The sequence below is a fragment of the Vipera berus genome (assembly GCF_964194415.1).
Source record: "Vipera berus genome assembly, chromosome: 7".
NCBI lineage: Eukaryota > Metazoa > Chordata > Lepidosauria > Squamata > Viperidae > Vipera > Vipera berus.
The window spans coordinates 4,850,673-4,872,012 of record NC_138209.1 but is presented as its reverse complement, the minus strand read 5'-3'; the positions used below and the strand labels follow the sequence as shown (position 1 = coordinate 4,872,012).

Sequence of the window (21,340 nt, the reverse complement as noted above, 5' to 3'; positions counted from 1 at the left end):
TCCTAGCACAGATGTGAGTAAGATACAGAATAGTAGGAAATTCTGAATTAGATTAATGGCAGTTTTGCGTTTCATCCAACCTCTAAACCAGGTGTCTTCAAACTTGGCCCTTTTGTGACTCGTGGACTTCAACTCCCAAAATTCCTCAGCCAGGCCTGCTGGCTGAGGAATTCTGGGAGTTGAAGTCCACGAGTCACAAAAGGGCCAAGTTTGAAGAGCCCTGCTCTAATCTACCGTATTTTCTGGCGTATAAGATGACTTTTTAACCCATGAAAATCTTCTCAAAAGTCAGGGGTCGTCTTATACGCCGGGTGCTGAAACTTTAGGGACAGGGCTGGCTGGAAAACCTGGAGCGGATCTCCCATTTGGTCTGCGCAGGGAAAGCGGGACCAATTGGAGAAGAAGCTGCAGTCTGTGATTTTTTACAGGCTGGGGTCTGGGCGTCTTTCCTTCTAAAGTTGAAGAGCAGCTGCAGTCTATCCCAACTTGAAAGGCAGGTGGGGAATGCAGCAGCCAGATCAGCCACTTAGCTCTAAGGACACATTTGACTCAGGAACTGGGCGGGCTGGCTGGAAAACCTGGAGCGGATCTCCCATTTGGTCTGCGCAGGGAAAGCTTTAGAGTGAATTAGGAAAAGTTTAATCCACTTGCACTGTTTTATGTTTACATGTTTGATGACAAACAGCCTTATGTTTATAAGTTACAGTTTTCCTACTAAGTACCTGCATGTCATAAGCATTTGAATTAATATTACCATATTAAAATCAAATCTGATGTTTTTTAATTTTTATTTGGTGTGCGTTGGAAGAGGGGTAGTCTTATACGGCGAGTATAGCCCAAACCCTATAATTTAACAGGAAATGTAGGGGGTCGTCTTATACGCCAGGTTGTCTTATACGCCGGAAAATACGGTAATACTGCAAAGGGATCGCTGCTAACCTACAAACCCGTGTTGAGAATTCCAGGAACTTCCAAGAGGCTCACAGCTTTGCCATCTGACTCTAAACTCAAGTCAACTTTAACAATAGCTAAACAATAATGTCAATAAACAAGCATACGTCATAAGCCGGTTTAATCATAGCTAGGACAAACGACTAAATTTTCGGCTTTGGGTAGCGTGGAAAGCTATATAGTCCCTTTAACCGGAAAATGAAAGTTTTCTTACTCCTTTTTGCAGCCATGCCAGAGAGGAAGAGGAAGCATCAAAACATTAAACTAAAAACGCGCCCCGTGTGTTGTGTCCAAACCATCCCTTACTCCTAAATGTTTGCTTCGTTTGCTCTCATTAGGGAACAAAACAGATGGTGATCTTTCACGGCAAGTTCGTACCTCAAGTGCTCAGACGATGAAACGACTGCAAAAACTCCCAATTTCTGTTGATCTGATTATAACAAGTAGCAAACTCAGTATTTTAGAAAAACAGCTGCAACCCATTTTATTTCTATTTAGAAAGCAGACGTAGAATAGATGAAAAGCATTCACATTTTCTCCCGAGGCATCCTTTATAGGCACATGTAAATTATACCTCAGAGTTGTTGTTTTTACTACTCAAGGCTATGTTTCCTTTCCCAAGCAATTTCTGTAATTTTAGTTTAGCGAGAGATGCGATGATTTAATAAAAAAAAATTACTAGACACCTTTCACAAAACACCAAACACAGAATCAATAAACGTATAAAGGTGACATTGAGACATCAAATTCAATCCCCTGCTCGGGGCAAAAATCTATATTAAAGTACCTGAGGGTATATTAAAGTACTTTATACAGGGTCTAATTGAACACTATCAACAAATGGGGTCCTAGCATCACTCTGAGCAACTGGTTACACCGCTAAAGTGGTCCATCCGTTAGGACAGGGGTCTTCAAACTCGGCTCTCTGATGACTTGTGGACTTCAACTCCCAGAATTCCTCAGCCAACGTTCCTGGCTGAGGAATTCTGGGAGTTGAAGTCCACAAGTCATCAAAGGGCCCCGTTTGAAGACCCCTGGTCTAAGTGCTAGCGCTGGTGCTGTTCCTAAGCTCTTCCAGGCCTTGCATACCTAGTTTTGTAGCTAACTTGGTGAGCCTTGGTGGAGCAGTGGGCTAATGCCTCCTTAAGTAACACCAGCTGCCTGCTATTAGTGCAGGTTCGCATCCCACCAAGCTCAAGGTTGACTCAGCCTTCCATCCTTCCGAGGTAGGTAAAATGAGGACCCAGATTGTTGGGGGCAATAAGCTGACTTTGTAATAATGCCGCTTGGGGGGGGGGCGAAAGCCCTAATAAGCAGGCATATACATAGAATGAAGGCTATTGCTAAGCACATTGGTTTGTGCTTCTTAGATTGTAAGCCGCCCTGAGTCTTCGGAGAAGGGCGGGATATAAATGAGATTAAAATAAAAAAATAAAAAAAATAAAAAAAACTGGCAGACTTGCTGGTTGCTAAAATGAAGAGGCAACAGGGGCACCGATGGACGCCGCATTCAAATAGCAGGGCACTGCATTCTCCACCAGGTGCACTGCAGGAAGGCCCCATGCGGTGCACATCACTGGGACTAAACGTGAGGTTAGGATCCAGCTGGAGCTCGGCACTGATCCCGGAGCTTCTGCTGAGCCCAGAAGAAGCGCCGATCAGCTGAAATGTTGCAGCATCTCCAGGGTCTTGTGATTTACATTCCGATGCTTGGCAACTGATTCATATTTATGACGGTCACAGTGTCCCAGGGTCATGTGAAGTGACCAAAACCTGCTATAACCACCCAGCAGAAGGTGGGGGGGAATAAAAACCAAACACCCCCACACCCCACTGCCAATCCTCAACAGAAATGCCCACAATGAAAACCTCAGACAGGAGGAAGAGCGCCGCCGGGCGGGCAGGCAGGTGTCTTGCTCGGCTGTGGCTTGGGGGGCCCTTTTTTCAGTGCCATTGTAACTTCGAACAGTCACTAAGCAAACTGTTGTAAGTCGAGGACTACCTGTACTTCATCCCTTTTTTCCTTTTTTTTTTTTTGACCCCTCGCTAGGCGACTGGTGGTACTCGGATGTTGCCATATCCTAAAAGTGGTGGGTGAAAAGGTTGAAAAGCCCTGGGCTAGAAGACAGAGGGACAAAGTTAGGAAGGACCCATCCTAATTGGTCAAACGGTTCAAAATAGCAGCAGGAAATCCGTACCTTCAGACTGGCAAGATTCTGTCAAATGTCATTCAATGACGCTGGCAGGCCACTGAAAGCTGGGAACAAGATTGATTGATTGATTGGATTGGATTGGATTGGATTGTTTGTTTGTTTGCAGGATTTGGAGCCAGCTATTTCCCTGTCCTACCAGAGCACATCCTTGTGCAGGGTAACGAGTCTCTTTTTTTGTGTGTCACAGACTATTTCATCCTATTGTTAACGAAGTGGCAATTAACACCGGTGGAATGTACGTGGAAGGCAAAAATCAAATAATTATTCCAAAGCAAATTGCTACTCATTTTGCTTGTCAACTTTTCCTTTTGTAGCTTAACGGTATGAATTATTTTGGCCTAATCAGACCTGCACACGCTCTAATTTTTTTGCATGTTAACAACTGCACGGTTTTGTATTTCCCGTACAAGTTAAATCACTTATGCGTTAACTTTTTAATGATGCTTCCCAGCACAACGTTGAGCGATCTGTTCACTTTTCGTACACTGGGAACAAGTTCTCAAAACTCTGAAACTGCAGTCTTAAAATTGTCTCGGTATAGGGTTTCCTGCCTGAGCAGGGGGTTGGACTAGATGAGCTCCAAGGTCCCTTCCAACTTTATTATTGTTGTTGTTGTTGTTGTTGTGAGCAGGCTTCATCCAAACAATAGAAGGGGAGAGCAAACAAAAAGAGGGCAAAACCAAAGAAAAAAGGGGTGAAATTGTGACAAGCTATTCTCCAAAGCACCTGAAAGCAGGACAAGAAGCAACGGATGGAAACTAACCAAGGAGAGAAGCAACCTAGAATTAAGGAGAAACTTCCTGACAGTTAGAACAATTAACCAGTGGAACAACCTGCCTCCAGAAGCGGTGAATGCTCCAACACTGGAGGTTTTTAAGAAGAGACTGGACAGCCATTTGTCTGAAATGGTATAGGGTTTCCTGCCTGAGCAGGGGGTTGGACTAGATGACCTCCAAGGTCCCTTCCATCATCATCATCATCATCATCATTATCATTATTATTATTATTATTATTATTATTATTATTATTATTATTATTATTATTATTTCCATGAACATCTGCAAAGACAGAGAAGTCTAGTTTTGGTTTTAATCTGGGCTATTGGCCTAATAATCATGAAATAGCTCACAATGGTATGTGCTCCGATGAGGAGAGGGGGCAAAATATAAATCAAATCAAATCTTAATTACAGTCACAGACCCGCATAAGGCAGAATATAAATGACATGGCTTTTTAAAAAAAGGAAAAAAAATGGAGCAAGCTCTATACTCCAAGAGAGAGGAAAAATGCATTTCTTTCCAAATGACCACACATAAACACATTAATACAATTAGTCTGAAAAAACAAGAGCTGGTAATTGACTGGTCCTATAATAACTGGGATGGTCTTCTGGCTCAAATGTTAGACAAAGTGCAAATGAACTGGGTGGAATGTCATAAATAAGAACTTAACAAAAAAAACCACAACTTTTTTAAGGAGGCTTATTATCTTCTTCTAGGAGTATGGGTTAAAAAAAACCCTTTAAAGGCGAGATGGTTTGCTGAACATAATTTAGCTGAACAACCTTCTGGCTGGCAAATCAAAATGAAATAGGGAAAGCCCAAAGGGTCATTGACTCCAAGTTTTTCTTATTCTTTATTCAAGCCGTGTCTTCCAATTGTTCAACTCAGCTAGGATTCTAATTTCTTAGTTTTCTTCATTACAGCTCAGCTTTCAACCTTGCTTATCCACCATCTTCCCCTTGAACTGTGTTCACTGGAAGCACCAGAGGTGACACGTCAAGAAACTATGATCTCCCGTTGCTGGGCTGATAAAATAATCCAAACAGAGATGCATCAAAGCAGGGCTATTAAAGGTCACCTCCAAACCTTAAGTGTGGCGAAACAATGGTAACAATTCAGCAGAATGGGCAGTGTCCCTCCACTACCTCATTTCTTAAAGATATTTATACATACAGTACATACATACATACATACATACATACATACATACACACATACATCTTTTCATAGCGCCATCCTAAATGACTAGAAATAAATTAAATTAAATTAAATTAAATTAAATTAAATTGATAGACAGACAGACAGATGATAGAGACAGATAGGTAGACAAACAGAAAGATAGACAGATAACTGATATGTAGATGATAGATAGATAGATAGATAGATAGATAGATAGATAGATAGATAGATAGATAGATAGATAGATAGATAGATAGATAGAGACACAGACAGACAGACAGACATGATAAATAGATGGATGATAATAGATAGATAGATAGATAGATAGATAGATAGATAGATAGATAGATAGATAGGTAGGTAGGTAGGTAGGTAGGTAGGTAGGTAGGCAGGCAGGCAGGCAGGCAGGCAGGCAGGCAGGCAGGCAGGCAGGCAGGCAGGCAGGCAGACAGACAGATAGGAAGGAGTCAGGGAGCAAGACCTAATAAAATATTTCTTTGCACGAATTGTGAAAGCAAATTCCTCTGGATTTTTAGAAAAAATGAGTACCTGTCTACCTGTAGAATACTATATCAGAACGTAATCCAGAAGTTGTGATTGCTCCAAGACTGCAAGTTTTTGTGAAGAAATTGGACAAACCATTTGTCTGAAATGGTATAACGTTTCCTGCTAGAGCAAGGGGGGTTGGACTAGTGGTACCTTGCTCAATAGTACTAACTGTGAGAGAGATCTCGGAGTCCTAGTAGACGATCACTTCAATATGAGCCAGCCGTGTGCTGCAGCTGCCAAAAAAGCCAACACAGTGCTAGGCTGCATTAACAGAGGGATAGAATCAAGATCACCTGAAGTGTTAATACCACTTTACAAGGCCTTGGTAAGGCCACACTTGGAATACAGCATCCAGTTTTGGTCACCACGATGTAAAAAAGATGTCGAGACTCTAGAAAGGGTACAGAGAAGAGCAACAAAGATGATCAGGGGACTGGAAGCTAAAACATATCAAGAACAATTGCTGGAATTGGGGATGTCCAGTTTAATGAAGAGAAGGACGAGGGGTGACAGGATAGCAGTCTTCCAATATCTCAGGGGCTGCCCCAAAGAAGAGGGAGCCAAGCTCTTCTCCAAAGCGCCTGAAGGCAGAACAAGAAGCAACGGATGGAAACTAATCAAGGACATAAGCAACCTAGAACTAAGGAGAAATTTCCTGACAGTTAGAACAATCTGCCTCCAGAAGCTGTGAATGCTCCAACACTGGAAATCTTTAAGAAGAGACTGGACAGCCATTGGTCTGACATGTTATAGGGTTTCGTGCCTGAGCAGGGGATTGGACTAGATGACCTCCAAGGCCCCTTACAACTTTTTTATTGTTGTTGTTGTTATTATTATTACCTCCAAGGTCCCTTCCAACTTTGTTCTTCTGTTATAATAGCAATAATATCATGTGTGAGAAGAAAAAATGGTCTCAGAACTATTTTTATTCCATCGTGGAAGTATGTGCAATGGGAGACAAAATTATGTTAAAATAGTTTTCAGTTACGTGATTCTGTAACTGCTTCTGCTATTATGGAAATAGAAATTTAGCCAGCTCAAGTTTGATCCAAACCATTTTAGGAATGTATTGATTACAAAATTACCTTCTCAGTTATTCCTTTGTCATATATTCCATTTCCTCTTACTTTTTCCATTTTACTCAAAGGCCTTAAGAGTAATGAGCCAGCTTCTGAATAATACAAAATAAATAGATTTCCAGAACCGTACCCCTATTTCACCATGGATATTAATGAGTTGAATGGATCCACCAGGGCTAAATTAGGCATAGAAATTTTGTTCAATATCCAAACTCAGTACATCTTGAGCCACATTACATTTGCATATTTTAATGGCATACTTAATTTCATGAACCTGCAAGTAGAAATGATTGACAGCAATTCCCATATCATTCTGCTATGGTTTTGTCAGGCGCCCAAGAATCAAAACCACACCATAAATTCCAGTTAATCGGATTTACTGCTTGACACAAGAATCTAGTCAACTAACAGCCAGCACTAAATTGGAGCTAGATAGCAATTCAAGAGGGGTTAGACCGCTTGTGGGAACATAATGACTCCAGGCTAATTCCTCTCTTGACTCCACCTGTCCTTCTTCTATAGATTTGTGCCATCTAGGCCTTCCATATTGCCTAAAGCTTTCAATCTATTGCTCCTTCATGATTGGGACTCATGCAGTAAGATATATATTGCTTGTTAGTACAAGGCCACACATGGAATACGGCATCCAGTTTTGGTTACCACAATGTAAAAAAGATGTTGAGACTCTAGAAAGAGTGCAGAGAAGAGCAACAAAGATGATCAGGGGAGTGGAGGCTAAAACATATAAGGAACGGTGGCTGGAATTGGGTATGTCCAGTTTAATGAAAAGAAAGAAGAGGGGTGACATGATTGCAATGTTCCAATATTTGGGGGGGGGCTGCCCCAAAGAAGAGGGAGTCAAGCTATTCTCCAAACCCACTGAAGGCAGGACAAGAAGCAACGGATGGAAACTAACCAAGGAGAGAAGCAACCTAGAATTAAGGAGAAACTTCCTGATGGTTAGAACAATTAATCCGTGGAACCACCTGCCTCCAGAAGCTGTGAATGCTCCAACACTGGAAGTTTTTAAGAAGAGACTGGACAGCCATTTGTCCGAAATGGTATAGGGTTTCCTGCCTGAGCAGGAGGTTGGACTAGATGACCTCCAAGGTCCCTTCCAACTTTATTATTATTATTATAAAAGAAAAGGAGGAGGTGGAAGCAATAAGAAATCCCAGCTTTGCCAGATTCACCTGCACCTCCTTTCCACTATCTTGTCCCAATCATCATACAGGCTACCCAAACCAACTGACCTCTAAGGAAAAACACCAGACCACTTAATATATATAGTAGCAGTCGTCTACCAGTTTCTCAAAATCTATTATAACAATATAAACTACTAGGAACTTTGCCTAGATTGCTTTGTTTTCCTCATCCCTTCCATTTCCTTTTACGTTGTGCCAGCTAAATGGAAGCCCCTAGTCCAGGGGCAGGCAACCTTGGCTCTTTTATGACTCGTGGACTTCAACTCCCAGAATTCCTGAGCCAGCATGGCTCAGCTTGGAAACCTCTTCCTTTCCCCTCAGCATAGCTGTCTCAGGAATTCTGGGAGTTGAAGTCCACGAGTCATAAAGCGGCCTAGGCCTAGGCTAGGGGCAGGCAACCTTGGCTCTTTTATGACTCGTGGACTTCAACTCCCAGAATTCCTCAGCCAGCATGGGGGAAATATGGACCCCTCATGACTCGTGGACTTCAACTCCCAGAATTCCTGAGCCGGCATGGCTCAGCTTGGAAACCTCTTCCTTTCCCCTCAGCACAGCTGTCTCAGGAATTCTGGGAGTTGAAGTCCGTGAGTCATAAAAGAGCCAAGATTGCCTATCCCTGAATTAGGGCAATACACTTCAACTCCCAGAATTCCTGAGCCAGCATGGGGAATTATAGCCCCTTCATGACTCGTGCACTTCAACTCCCAGAATTCCTGAGCCAGCATGGCTCAGCTTGGAAACCTCTCTCCCTTTCCCCTCAGCATGGCTGGCTCAGGAATTCTGGGAGTTGAAGTCCACGAGTCATAAAAGAGCCAAGGTTGCCTACCCCTGGCCCTAGACAATCTTGCCTGATCCTAACGAGTGAATCAAGTTCAGGCTGTTTCAGATGAAAAACCAGCAGGAAATTTAGTTTGAGTGAGGTTTAGTCTGAGTGAGAAACTGGAAAAGGAACCTCGCGTGTAACTTCCACACCGTTACCAAGAAAACTACACGGATGTCTCCTTAAGAGTCTTCAGGGAGAAAGCTTGACTTGGAAGAAATTCTTGTTTCAGCTCATAGACACCCCACCCCCCAAAAAGCTGGATTTATCTTATTCTTTGCAAGCCATTCCAGGAGTCTTTTCACCTCAGCAGGAGATGAAAAACTATGCATAAATTATAAAATGGACGCCGAGGAGCAACATATGGAACCCCTGATGTTTCCTTAACCACCTGCCCAGCAATCAAAGTCCCTTTACCCCATCCATCTGCTATTCCATCTTTTCCTCCATAGTATTTTCAACTTCCAAATTATGTTTCTTTCTTTCAACTGGGATCATTGCCAACGCTATATTTGAGCCGACGGTTACAGAAGAACAGAGATAAGGCTGAGGTCCATCATTCAGGTCAAACTGGAGTGAAGAAGTTAGTAGCTGAAGTCTCCTGGCTTCTGCAGTCTGATGACCCATCGTTTCTTCCCAAATATCTGGCACGAAGGGACCGAACCAGACTTTTTAGCTCTCTGGTTCAGCTGACTTTCAAAATAAAAAAATCCTGGAAAACTTAAGAGAAGTCTTTAAATTCCGACCATTCCTTTAGTAACTGTTCGAAATTACAACAGGACTGGAAAAAAAGGAACTTATTGATCATTTTTCACATTGACAACCATTGCAGCATCCCCCAAAAATCTGGACCCTTGGCGTGTATTTATGACGGTCGCCATGTCCCGGGGTCACATGACCCCCTTTTGCAACCTTCGGGCCAACAAAGTCGATGGGGAAGCCGGATTCATTTAACCACCATGTTACTAACTTAACATCTACACCTAACAACTACAGCAGGAAAGATCATGAAATGGGACAAAATCCACTTAACAACTGTCTTGCTTAGCAGTGGAAACTTTGGGCCCAATTGTGGTTGTAGGCTGAGGACTACCTCCATTGGATGACTCCTTAAAGACCTACGCCAGATTCAAATGTTGAGAGCTACGTTTTGTACTGACTATTTAGACCAGGGGTCTTCAAACGTGGCCCTTTCATGAGTTGTGGACTTCAACTCCCAGAATTCCTCAGCCAGGCACGCTGGCTGAGGAATTCTGGGTGTTGAAGTCCACAAGTCATCAAAGGGCCAAGTTTGAAGACCCCTGAATTTTAGACTATCTTCAGACATCTTTAACCATGTATTAACTAAAAGGATTTTATAAGGAAGAAGAAACACCACTGCATTTTATATTAACAAACTGATTTTGCTGAAATGTCAATTAAAGAGTTTGTACCAATTCATTTAGATTCTGCTTCGAAGGGCTTTGGAATTCAATTAAAATTTAAGTGCCTCTCATTTGAACTGGTTTTATGCTGGCTGCCAGCCTATCTCACCACATATTTCTGCTGTTAGGTGAAATCTATACGTTTTACACATAAAAGTGATCTAGAATTTAATGATTTTTTTAAAAAATCAAAACACTATCCTTTTCTTCATGTCTTCCTGGTCAGTAAAGAGCTCATGGATCAATACTTTTTTAAAAAAAAATGCCTAAGTAAAATCAATAAAGGGTACTTAGTCAAATTAGGCCAGGAGGAGGAACAAAAAGTATGCAAGTTGTTCTCATGTTCACAAAATTCATCCAATAGACAAAAAAAAACCCCACCTTTAAAACTGAAAATAGTTTGAAACTTTCCTGAAAGTTTTCAGTTTAAACCAACAGAGTATAGATGGTAAGGAGGCTTGTTCTGATAGGAGGCTAGAACCGCAAAGTCAATCTATTTCCTTTCTCCATGATCTGCTTCACATATAATTCTTAAGTGGAAACTACAGGTTACTAACAAGAAAGGCTGCGTTCACATATCACCCAAACTAAAATGAAACCACATTACCTGTGGCTTAGCTTAATTTGTGAAACCAGACACTAGAAGCTGAATTCCACAATAAATAATTATCACCGGTTATAGATTAAGGACTTCCTGTTCTGAAATATATATGACTCTTTGTATGTTCTTACACAGTATATGAAATGTATATGGATATATATATAATAAATAACTGCAAAACATTATACCATACTAACCCTACGTACACCGACTTGTTAAAACCACCAGGTCAAACACTGTACCACTATTCCATTTATAATTTAGGAATTTATGAGCCTTCTTCAAAAGCACTGTAATAAGACTCTGCGGCACGTTGCCCATCACAACTAGACAACCACCATTTTGAAGTAGTTGAAATGTCTGGATGTCAGCAGCGGCCGATCAAACCATCCTACAGTGATCCAGAATGACAGAAGCAGGATATACAGCGGCTCCCCTTGGTATTTCATGGACGGCTGCAGAAGTGCATACGGCATTAAAAACTAACAAAGCAGATTTCTTCTGCTTCCAGTCCACAAGTAACCGCTTAATTATTAAAGGAAACTTGATTTACATTGAGAAGCGGTCCCACCGCCCCAGTCAGGCCACCACCACCATCTCTTTTCCTAAGTAGGCTAAACAAAAGTGCGTGTGAGAGTGAGAGATTCCTAAATCCAAATCCAGTATCTGAATTAGACGTTCTTTTCCATCAGCAAGCCCTCGGTGTAACAATCCAAATCACAGAATCACAGGAGGACCTTTGCCTCTGAAGATGTCCACCACAGATATTGGTAAAACGGCAAAAAACCTGCAGTCTAGACCACAGTTACTAAAGCAGGGGTAGTCAACCTTGGCTCTTTTATGACTCGTGGACTTCAACTCCCAGAATTCCTGAGCCAGCATGGGGGAACTATGGCCCCTTCATGACTCGTGGACTTCAACTCCCAGAATTCCAGAGCCAGCATGGGAGAACTATGGCCCCTTCATGACTCATGGACTTCAACTCCCAGAATTCCAGAGCCAGCATGGCTCAGCATGGAAACCTCTCCCTTTCCCCTCAACATGGCTGGCTCAGGAATTCTGGGAGTTGAAGTCCACGAGTCATAAAGCGGCCTAGGCCTAAGCCAGGAGTAGGCAACCTTGGCTCTTTTATGACTCGTGGACTTCAACTCCCAGAATTCCAGAGCCAGCATGGCTCAGCTTGGCAACCTCTCCCTTTCCCCTCAGCGTGGCTCGCTCAGGAACTAAATCCTGAAACTCAAACACTGCCCAAGAGTACAGGTGGTCCTCGACTTACGACCACAATTGAGCCCAACATTTATGTTGCTAAGCGAGACATTCGTTAAGTGAATTTCACCCCACTGTACGACCTTTCTTGCCAGAGTTGTTAAGTGAATCACTGTTGTTAAGTGAGTCCTAGTGGACAATCCCTTAAGTAGGAGCCAGCCGTGTGCTGCAGCAGCCAAAAAAGCCAACACAGTGCTAGGCTGCATTAACAGAGGGATAGAATCAAGATCATGCAAAGTGTTAATACCACTTTACAAGGCCTTGGTAAGGCCACACTCGGAATATGGCATCCAGTTTTGGTCACCCCAATGTAAAAAAGACATTGAGACTCTAGAAAGAGTACAGAGAAGAGCAACAAAGATAATTAGGGGACTGGAGGCTAAAACACATAAGGAACGGTTGCTGGAATTGGGTATGTCTAGTTTAATGAAGAGAAGGACGAGTGGGGACAGGATAGCAGTGTTCCAGTATCTCAGGGGCTGCCCCAAAGAAGAGGGAGTCAAGCTATTCTCCAAAGCACCTGAAGGCAGGCCAAGAAGCAACGGATGGAAACTAATCAAGGAGAGAATCAACCTAGAACTAAGGAAAAATTTCCTGACAGTGAGAACAATCAACCAGTGGAACAATCTGCCTCCAGAAGTTGTGAATGCTCCAACACCGGAAGTTTTTAAGAAGAGACCGGACAGCCATGGTATAGGGTTTCTTGCCTGAGCAGGAGGTTGGACTAGATGACCTCTAAGGTCCCTTCCAACATCATCATCATCATCATCATCATCATCATCATCATCATCATCATTATTATTATTATTATTATTATTATTATTATTATTATTATTATTATTATATTAAACTTTTATTCATTAAACATGAACCTCAGTCAACTGAACATTATTATTGCAGTTGTTAATTTAGTAACCCAGTTGTTAAGTGAATCTGGCTTCCCCATTGACTTTGGCTGTCAGAAGGTCGCAAAAGGGGATCACATGACCCCGGGACACTGCATAACGTCATAAATACACGCCGGTTGCCAAGGATCCGAATTCTGATCAGTTGACCATGAGGATGCTAGAACAGTTGTAAGGGGGGGGAGTCATAAGTCACCACTGTAACTTTGAACAGTTCCTAAATGAATGGTTGTATGCCAAGGACTACTTGTACTTACTTAAACTACACATTCTCAGTCCTCAAACCAATCTATCTTCCTAATGGGGTGTTCATCAGACCTACTGTATTTTTCTTAAGCTTTCCCAATGCCTCTCTAAGATTATAAACCTTAATTTAGGAGCTCCTGAAAGGCAATGCCAGCGAGTCAACATTGGTAATTATGATTAAAAATTAAGTAAAATTAACTAACTGAAGTTAGGAATAATATTCCCTCTTATTTCAACAGAGCATTCTAATTCACATTCTTGGTTGGGAGTTGAACAGCTCCAGTCATTTCAGAGAAACAAAATGATAATTCCTTTGAGATATATTATGTGGAAGCACTTAATGGATTATGCATGGCATTCATGAGCGTTAAAGTGTTTTTATTGTTTTTCTTCCTTTCATAGTTGGGCTAAGCAAGGGTTTTATTACACTTTGATTTTCGTATTTTTTTTTAATCTGGTGCAGAATAGGAAAAAAGGAAGTGAGGTTGTCAAGTTCCTGTCCTAGGGCCTGGAGGCTACAGTATAATGGGCTTGGATAAGGAGGGACCACCTGCAACCAAGATCTAGTGCAGGGGTCTTCAAACTTGGCCACTTTAAGACTTGTGGACTTCAACTCCCAGAATTCCTCAGCCAGCTGGCTGAGGAATTCTGGGAGTTGAAGTCCACAAGTCTTAAAGTGGCCAAGTTTGAAGACCCCTGATCTAGTGGTTGTGGGTGTTTCAACCATCTAGATTTTATTTTTGACCTTGGATGGGGTTGCACTTCCCCCTTCAGATTGTTACACAATTGGAGAGTCCTAAAGAGCAGGACTCTAGGTGGCTAGGAAGGCCTCTGGTCCATTTTATCTGGTGCACCAGTTGTGTCCTTTCCTAGATCAAGTGGGGGGGGAGGGGCCTTCAGCCAGTCACTCACGTCCTAGTCCAAGGGTCTTCAAACCTGGCCCTTTTATGGCTTGTGGACTTCAACTCCCAGAATTCCTCAGCCAGGCACCCGTGGTTGAAGTCCACAAGTCATAAAAGGGCCAGGTTTGAAGACCCTGTCCTACTCATCTAACAGCTTGACTCCTGCAATGGGCTTTACATGGGGGGGCTGCCCTTGAAGACCACGTGGAAGCTTTAGCTGGTTCAGAAAGTCGTAAGGGTGGAAAATGCTCCTAAGTCCCCTTTTTTCAGCGCCGTTGTAACTTCAAACGGTCACTAAACGAAGTGTTACAAGTTGAGGACCACCTATAGCTACAACACTAAAAATGTGACAAGTCACACCCACCCACCAGACACAAAATAATTTCCAGTATGTTTCCAGGCGATCTAAAAGTTGGCTTACTCTTTTTTTCAGAAAACCAAAACGTTGAATGAAATCTGAAAAACAACACAGCACAGAGTGCAATTAAAATCCTTATTTGACAAACCTTAACTGTTCTTATCCTAAGCTGGCAAATGCCACTGCAATATAAACACTGGTTAAAAAACAGGTATGTTGAAACCTTAGCGGACAAACAATAATGAATGCATAGAGTTGCATTAACAACTTACCTGTGTAACTAGTGGCTCCAATAATCTCTCCACAGTAAGAGTCCTGATTTCCAAACTTTTGGGATCCCATTTTAAAATGATGGGTGAAGTTGCAGAAGTCATGCTCTCTATAACAAAAAGAGAATGAGTGTTATAAATGGTGCCGGATTGATTTGAAAGAGCTACATCCACAATGAACAGGCACTACATCCACATAGAGAGAAGTAAGCAGTGGGGTACCACAAGGCTTGGTGGAGCAGGGGGCTAATGCCTCCTTAAGTAACACCAGCTGCCTGCAATTAGTGCAGGTTCGAGTCCCACCAGGCTCAAGGTTGACTCAGCCTTCCATCCTTCCCAGGTAGGTAAAATGAGGACCCAGATTGTTGGGGGCAATTAAGCTGACTTTGTAATAATGCCGCTTGGGGGGGTGTGAAAGCCCTAACAAGCAGGCATATACATAGAATGAAGGCTACTGCTAAGCTTGTAAGCCGCCCTGAGTCTTCGGAGAAGGGCGGGATATAAATGGAATTAAAATAAAAATTAAAAATAAAATAAAAAGGCTCCGTCTTAGGCCCAGCACTCTTCAATATCTTCATCAATGACTTATCAATGAGGGAATGGAAGGGAAACTCATCAAATTTGCAGATGACAGTAAACTGGCAGGAGTAGACAACACCCCAGAAGACAAACTTAGGATCCAAACAAGATCTTGACAAACTTGAACAATGGGCCCTATCCAACAAAATGAGTTTCATTGTGGAGAAAAGCAAAGTCTTACACTTAGGCAGGAAAAATCAAAGGTACAAGTACAGATTGGGCGAGACCCAGCTCAAAAACAGCAACTGTGAGAGGGACCTCGGAGTCCTAGTGGACGATCACTTAAACATGAGCCAGCAGTGTGTAGCAGCAGCCAAAACGGCTAATACGATCCTGGGTTGTATAAACAGAGGCAGAGAATCAAGATCACGCAAAGTATTAGTACCGCTTTATAAAACCCTAGTGAGGCCACACCTGGAATACTGCAGCCAATTGTGGTCACCATATCACAAAAAGATGTTGAGAGTTTGGAAAAAGTGCATAGAAGAGCAACTAAGATGATCCAAGGCCTGGAGACTAAAACATACGAAGAACGGCTGCAGGACTTGGGTTTGGCTAATCTAAAGAAAAGAAGAAATAGGGGAGACATGATAGCAGTATTCCAGTATCTGAAGGGCTGCCACAAGAGGGGGTCAGGTTGTTCACCAGAGCACCAGAGGGAAAGACAAGAAACAATGGTTGGAAACTGATCAAAGAGAGAAGCAACCTGGAATTAAGGAAAAACTTCCTGAGAGCGAGGACAATTAACCAGTGGAACAGCTTGCCACTAGAAATCGTGGGCGCTCCATCACTGGAGATTTTTAAGAAGAAGCTAGACAGTCATTGCCCCCAAACTGCCTCGTAATACCGGTACATAAAAGCTCTTCCTTACAACCTTATTCCTTACCTCAATAACTAATAATATGTATCTTCTCCTGGATCGTCATTCTACATCAAGGGTCCCCAACCCACGGTCCATGGACCAGCACCGGGCCACGGCATGCCAAAACCTGGGCTGTACAAACAAGCCCCATCCGCGGGATGCAGGCAGCATGCAAAGCCACACACACCTCCAGTCTGTGGGAAAACCTTTCTCCATGGGACTAGTCCCTGGTGCCCAAAAGGTTGGGGGTCACCGTTCTACATTACTAACCGAGCAGCGTGCAAGAACAGTGTGTGCATGGCGCGTGCCCACCCCTCGCACAAATGGAACTGAGGCGGGTGCACGTGCTCACCCGCCTGTCGTGTGCACAATTGGAGCTGCGCACATCTGTGCACATGAACGGATTGTGGACCGGTAGCAGGGCTGCAGCCCCGGGGGTGGGGTGGGGACCCCTGGTATAAAAGGCCAGTTCAGTTAAGGCACCAGGCTAAAAACCCAGAGTCTGCGAGTTCTAGTCCGGCTTTTTGGCACAAAAGTCATCTAAAATGACTTCGTCTCGTTTTAGGCTCGAGAAGTGGCTGGTTGACCTTGGGCCAGTCTCTCTCTCTCTCTCTCTCTCTCTCTCTCTCTCTCTCTCTCACCCAACCCACCTAACAGGGTTGTTGTTATGGGGAAAACAGGAGGATAAAGGTCTGTTGGAGGTGTTCGCCATCTTGGGTTGCTTGCAAAAATAATAAAGGCGATATGCCAATAAATAAATAATCAAATCAATCCAGGACTCCTTCTCTGTTGGACAAGATCGTTCCCACACACCGTTACATCGATCTTCTCCTGCCCCACCCCGTCCACCCCACCAGGTGTATCAGATAAAGGTCCCTGCCACAGGAGCTTCATACTTATTTGTGAATAATTCCATTTATAAACGCTTCAATTACCCGCACGGATGCTTTCAACCAATGATTACTGTCTCGTGTAAACAATTATAAATATAAATAAAAGCAAATGGTTAAGATTCCCCAAGGGCTCACAAATCTTTTTTTATTTTATTTTATTTTATTTGCCTGAATATCAAAACAGAATTGTGTAATAGAGTGTTCGGAGGCTAGAGCGATGCCTGGAAATAGCTATAAAGGACCCTCGGTGACAGTTACAAAAAGACAGGGGGGGGGAGAAGTAAAACAACACACAAATATGTATGTGTGTTTTTAAGGATAACCGGAGTTAGGCTGAGGACAGAAGCTCAGGTTAAAAGAAGTAGTTATGAAAGGGCAGATTTTAAAACACTGAAGGCAACAATAAGCGGGTGGGGGGAGGAAATCCCTTGAGGAAAACCACCCTCAGGAGTGTAATAAAACAGTAGAAGCTGACAGTGGAAGACTAAGTCATCTCGCAGTGACAGAAAAAAAAAAGATAAAAAACAGATGCAGCCGATGGTTCAAAGGGATGCTTTGTATCACCCAACTATACATTTTAATATTATTCATTATGAAGAGGGACTTTTAGATGTTGGTGCATCTCCAAATAATTTCTGGGAAGCTTCAGGGCAGGAAAATAATGAAGGCTTGTGAACATACAATAAGACAGAGGCCACTGCATTCAGGAGGGGGGGGGAATCTAGCATAGATTGCAGATCTGTAGAAATATACGGATAACCATGGAAAATAAGACCTCGAAATACTTTTTAACTGAAATATTGCAGGAAGCCCTCAACTTAACAATTACCACAGAGCCCCCCAATTTTTTGTGGCTAAGCGAGACATTTGTGGAGTGAAACGCAGCCGGCTTAACAACTTTCTTGCCACAGTTGCTAAGTGAGTCACTGCCCTTGTTAAGCGAGTAACCAGGTTGTTAACTGAATCTGGCTTCCCCACTGAATGTGCTTGTCAAAAGGTCGCAAAAGGGGATCACGTGACTCCGGGATCCGGCGACCGTCGTAAGTACGAGCCAGTTGCCAAACGTCCAAATTTTGATCACGTGACCACGGGGATGCTGCTGTGGTCGTAAGTTCCCTTTTTTCACTGTGCCGCTGTCACTTCAAACCATCACTAAATGGACGGTTGTAAGTCGAGAACTACCTGTACGTCACAGGTCTTTTGTTTTGTACTGGATGCGATTGTGGCTTGTCATCAAACAGAGGAAACTAACTTGAACTCTTTGGATCCCTCACAAAATGCAAGTGATGTGTACAAGTGTTCACTTCACCGACTGAATAGTATTGTGAATACGAATCTGATTATTTTCATTGGCGTCCTAAGGTAAGTGGGTGGAGGCACATGGGGCAGCTCCAACCCCATCCCTAACCTACCTTGATTTTTACCCGTGCACCTCGCCCCACATCGTGCAACCAGATGCAATGGGGTGGGCGGGGTCTTAAGTAGGGCTTATTTTGGGGGGTAGGGCTTACATTGGACGCACGTGTAAAAACCTGTTGTGATTCCTCGCCAGCCAGTGGATCCGGCAGCTGAGTCTGAGGAATCAGAGGAGGAGGAGGACGAGGAGGAGGGTCCTGGAGTGACATCAGAGTCAGAGTAAGGTTCTGAGGAGCTCCAAGACTTACAGTTGGACGAGGAGCCCGGCCCCTCTACTCGCGCTCAGGCTGAGACACAGCTGTGCTGGGAATCTGAGTTGGACGGTGATGAAGCACAGCTGGGACAAATCCAGGATGCACGAAAGCGCTGGCAAGAGAAGCAAGTAGGACAGAGGAAGGCAATGGGGCGGCTCCAAAGGCAAAGGAGAAGGCATTAGGAAGCCACGCCTGGGCTGAATTATAAAAGCGGAGGTTTGAGAGGTGCTGGTTGCCAAAGGCAACCGTTCGTGTTGAGGATGGAGTTTCTGCAGACTGTGTTTGTTTGCCTTGGACGTTGACTCAGGTCTGTGAATAATAAAAGGGGTTGGCTTTTTTCTTGCGGTTCCTGCCTGTTTCTTGGAAGAGGGGTTTCTCCTTGTGAGCATAGCAAGGACTCACGTAGGCTGGGTCAGAACAAAATCAAGCTAGGTCTTATTTTCAGGGAAACACGGCAGAAGAACCACTGAAGCAGCTTCATTTAGCACCATACCTGAAGCCTCCTGACTGGATAAGAACATTCCCGTCCTTGGGTAACTTTCTTATATTCAGTTTGCTGTTAGCATTCATCATCACTCAGTCAAAAAACAATCCCCCTATAAGTTAAAACCATTAGTCTTAGTCCTGCCTTCTTGAATACCATTTACCATCTTTTATGTAACATCTCTGGAGGCTTGAATTCGAGAGACTGAATTCTACATAATAATTCTACAACAACATTTGTATTACTTTTACATATTTATTTATTTATTTATTTTAATTCCATTTATATCCCGCCCTTCTCCGAAGACTCAGGGCGGCTTACAAACTTAGCAGTAGCCTTCATTCTATGTATATGCCTGCTTATTAGGGCTTTCACACACACCCCAAGCGGCATTATTACAAAGTCATCAGAGACTTAGTTATGCTTTACGGCTATCGATTGCCCTATTAAAAAAAAAATATCTAAAAAGCGGCTTTGAAAGAAATTGCAACAATGCCGGTCTGTGTAGCATACATTTAGGGTGGGGTGGTTTTTTTTCTTTCTTTTTTTTTTGTTTTTAACTCTTAAAAAGTCAAGGTGAATCTAATATGAGAGTTCAGTGCCAAAGAAACAAGGTTAAACAAAACAAAACAAAAAAAGCAATCAAGTAACAATTAGAAAATGTAGGTAGGAAACCGGGCCCATCTACAGAGCTCCAGTTCAATTGTCCTTGACAAGAAAGACGTTCATTAAAAATATATATATATATATTTGTGCGGAAAAATAATTCTAGCAACTCTGCTGACAATACTGCTGGCCCTGACACGGTGCATTTATTTATTTATTTATTGGTACATAAAAATTACTTAATTGGCAGCAGCTTTGGCTGCAGGCTTTTTAAGATTCACAGCATAGCTTGCCCCACCAACCAAACGCTCACTGGGAGAGCAATAAATTACACATTAACCCTAATAGCTCACCACCCCTTCCAAAACACAGCCAAGGTTTCACTTTGATTAATTATGGACGACAATGGCAGCAACACAAGGCGGGCTTTTTAACACAGGGAGTCCTCGACTTCCAACCGCTCATTTAGTGACCACTGGAAGAAGGTACAAATGTCACTGGAAAAGGGGACTTTTGAGCCGTTTTTCACACCTACTACAACCCTTACGGCATCCTCCCCCACCCCCACCCCGTGGTCAACGGGATCAAATCCAGACACTTGGCAACCGATTCCTATGTGTGAGGGTGGGCGTGTCCTGAGGATCACGTGATCCCCTTTGCTCCACCTTCTGACGAGCAAAGTTGACGGGGGGAAGCCAGATTCTCTTCACAAGCATGTTACTAATTTGACAAGTGCAGTGATTCACTTGGCAACTGGGGCAGGAAAGGTCGTAAAACGGGGCAAAACTCACTTAGCTAATGTCTCGCTTTGCAACAGAAACGTTGGGCTCAATTGCGGTCGTAAGGCGAGGACTACCTGTATTGCGGTCAGAAGCCTTGATAGAGATACACCTGTCTTAAGGGTGGGGAACCTTGGCTCTTTTATGACTCGTGGACTTCAACTCCCAGAAGTCCTGAGCCAGCCAAGCTGAGGGGAAAGGGAGAGGTTTCCATGCTGAGCCATGCTGGCTCAGGAATTCTGGGAGTTGAAGTCCACAGGTCATAAAGGGACCACAGTTCCCCATGCTGGCTCAGGAATTCTGGGAGTTGAAGTCCACGAGTCATAAAGGGACCACAGTTCCCCATGCTGGCTCAGGAATTCTGGGAGTTGAAGTCCGCGAGTCATAAAGGGGGCACAGTTCCCTTATGCTGGCTCAGGAATTCTGGGAGTTGAAGTCCACAGGTCATAAAAGGGCCACAGTTCCCCATGCTGGCTCAGGAATTCTGGGAGTTGAAGTCCACGAGTCATAAAGGGGGCACAGTTCCCTTATGCTGGCTCAGGAATTCTGGGAGTTGAAGTCCACGAGTCTTAAAAGTGGCCACGTTTGGAGACCCCCGTGCACTGCAGGAGAGGGAAGTCTTGCCACAAAGAGAATACTGAACAACAATTAACGACGACAAAATAAGGATTGGCCGGATGCCCGTACAGGCACTCCAACGCCAACTTCTCTCCAATCT

General features: G+C 43.4%; 1 protein-coding gene across 1 annotated transcript in view; it reads right to left on the bottom strand.

Annotated features, from left to right (window-relative positions):
- LOC308671223 (catenin alpha-2) overlaps nt 1-14,854 on the bottom strand; it is a gene marked incomplete at both ends in the record, with an annotated part of 512,303 nt that extends 497,449 nt beyond the window's left edge. The window contains one exon of the mRNA XM_081333323.1: nt 14,753-14,854. Within this exon, the coding sequence (XP_081189449.1) occupies nt 14,753-14,854 (102 nt within the window). The remainder of the gene's footprint in view (nt 1-14,752) is intronic.
- Nucleotides 14,855-21,340: the final 6,486 nt, after the last annotated feature.